Consider the following 1,806-nt stretch of genomic DNA (forward strand, 5'->3'; position numbering starts at 1 on the left):
CACCAGCCCTGGTGTATGTGGCCGGCCCTCTAACTGCTGAGCTACAGGTGCTAAGCCTATCTGTACTTTCTGCTATTGAATATTTGAGAAGTTTCTGGTTTGGTGTTATTGTAACCATTATTACTCTCTATTCGTGAACATATTCATGCATTTCAGTCAGGAATATTCAAATTCTCCCTCACCATATGTCAGTTCCAGATGTTCTGCATCCTCACCAGCACTTCCTTTTCATTTTAGCCATTCTACATGATCTTTTTGAAAAACAAATGTAACATCACAGTCTCCTTAAAACTCTTCCCAAAGACCTTACAATCAAAATTCAGTTCTTTTACGTGGCCTACAGAACTCTGCGATCTGGCCCTACCTCCCAGTTCCATTTGCATCTCCCTTCCCACCTGTTACGCAGACCTTTCCCCAAACAGCTCCTGCTACCCCTGGGTCTTGCACACACCACTTTCTTTCCTGGGATTGCCTCCTTCTTCAAGTGTTGACTTAGTGGTCTCTACTTCAAGTCAAATCCTGCTACCACATGACAGAGCAATTAGCCCAGCTTCAGTGTAACAGTAATTATGCTACTTCATTTCTAGGCTCTCTAGTCTGAGCTCCTCCAGTGCAGAGAAGTGTATTTTTATTCACCATTATATACACACAGCCTAGCACAGAGCTGGAATTCATGTATTCGAAGAAACAAATGCAGGCTGGGGATATAGCTTTTTGCCTCTGCAGCGTTTTTACGGTGGGGTGAATCTTACATTTGATATGCATGGAGGGAAACTGTCAGGTCTGAAACTATTTATTGATGGGAGAATTTAAGAGAATTACAGAAATGTCATTTGGCTATATGTTAATATGAATTTATTTTCTGCAACTTTTACTGTTTACCAAAGAGAAGCCAGAAGTGTCAGATCACATTGTTCAAGGTCTCTTTGATTATAACCTTCAAAGATGCTCAGTACATCTCTGAGTCATGGCTACTTGCAGATAATTTTCTAAACAAAGACAGACTTCATTGATTTCACAGCCTCTCCTCAAATGGAGAATTAGGCAATAAAACTGCTCAAAGGTGCTAAACTCTTGAAATTTCCCCTGAAAATTGCCTATCCATCTTTACACCATCATAAAGGTGAGAGAAGGCACTGCCCAGGGGCAGCAGAGGGCCCTAAAGGCTTTGCGTTTGGTCTTCCCTGCCTGTTAAGCAGCGTCTTGCCTGTTCTTTGCTGCTATAACAGAATACCAGAGACTGAGTAATTTATGATGAATAGTAATTTATTTCTCATAGTTTTAGAGGTTGAGAAGTCCAAGATCAAAGACCCAGTACATGCTGAAGACCTTGCTGCGTCACCCACTGTGGAAGCAGAGGGGCAGAGGCTTCCCTGCTTCCCTGGGCCTGAGCCTCTCTGAGAGGGTCCTGCAAACACCTCCCTTGTGCTCCTCTTTTAGAGCCTGTCCCACTGTGAGCTCATCACAGATGATGGGATCCTGCACCTGAGCAACAGCACCTGTGGCCACGAGAGGCTGCGGGTACTGGAGTTGGACAACTGCCTCCTTATCACAGATGTGGCCCTGGAACACCTGGAGAACTGCCTGGGCCTGGAGCGCCTGGAGCTGTACGACTGCCAGCAGGTTACCCGTGCAGGCATCAAGCGGATGCGGGTAGGTGCGGGCGGGAGGCAGACACACCTGGGATAACTTCTCAAGGACTACATAAAACATCAACATCCCTTTTCTCCATTCTGTCATAAGCCAGTAATTATGCAAAGCAATCTAATTACACAGATGTCACTTTAGACTTTTTTTTTTTTTTTT

At 44.6% G+C, this 1,806-nt stretch overlaps 1 protein-coding gene across 6 annotated transcripts in view; it reads left to right on the top strand.

The window, feature by feature from the left end:
* Positions 1–1,806, top strand: part of FBXL2 (F-box and leucine rich repeat protein 2) — an 82,468-nt gene that overhangs the window by 78,415 nt on the left and 2,247 nt on the right. For all 6 annotated transcript variants that reach the window (XM_023513923.1, XM_023513928.1, XM_012806096.2 and 3 more), the window contains one exon: positions 1,441–1,653. In XM_023513923.1, coding sequence (XP_023369691.1) covers positions 1,441–1,653 — 213 coding nt within the window. The remainder of the gene's footprint in view (positions 1–1,440; positions 1,654–1,806) is intronic.

The sequence above is a fragment of the Otolemur garnettii genome, unplaced genomic scaffold (genome assembly GCF_000181295.1).
Source record: "Otolemur garnettii isolate 467f Iridium unplaced genomic scaffold, OtoGar3 scaffold00002, whole genome shotgun sequence".
NCBI classification, from domain to species: domain Eukaryota; kingdom Metazoa; phylum Chordata; class Mammalia; order Primates; family Galagidae; genus Otolemur; species Otolemur garnettii.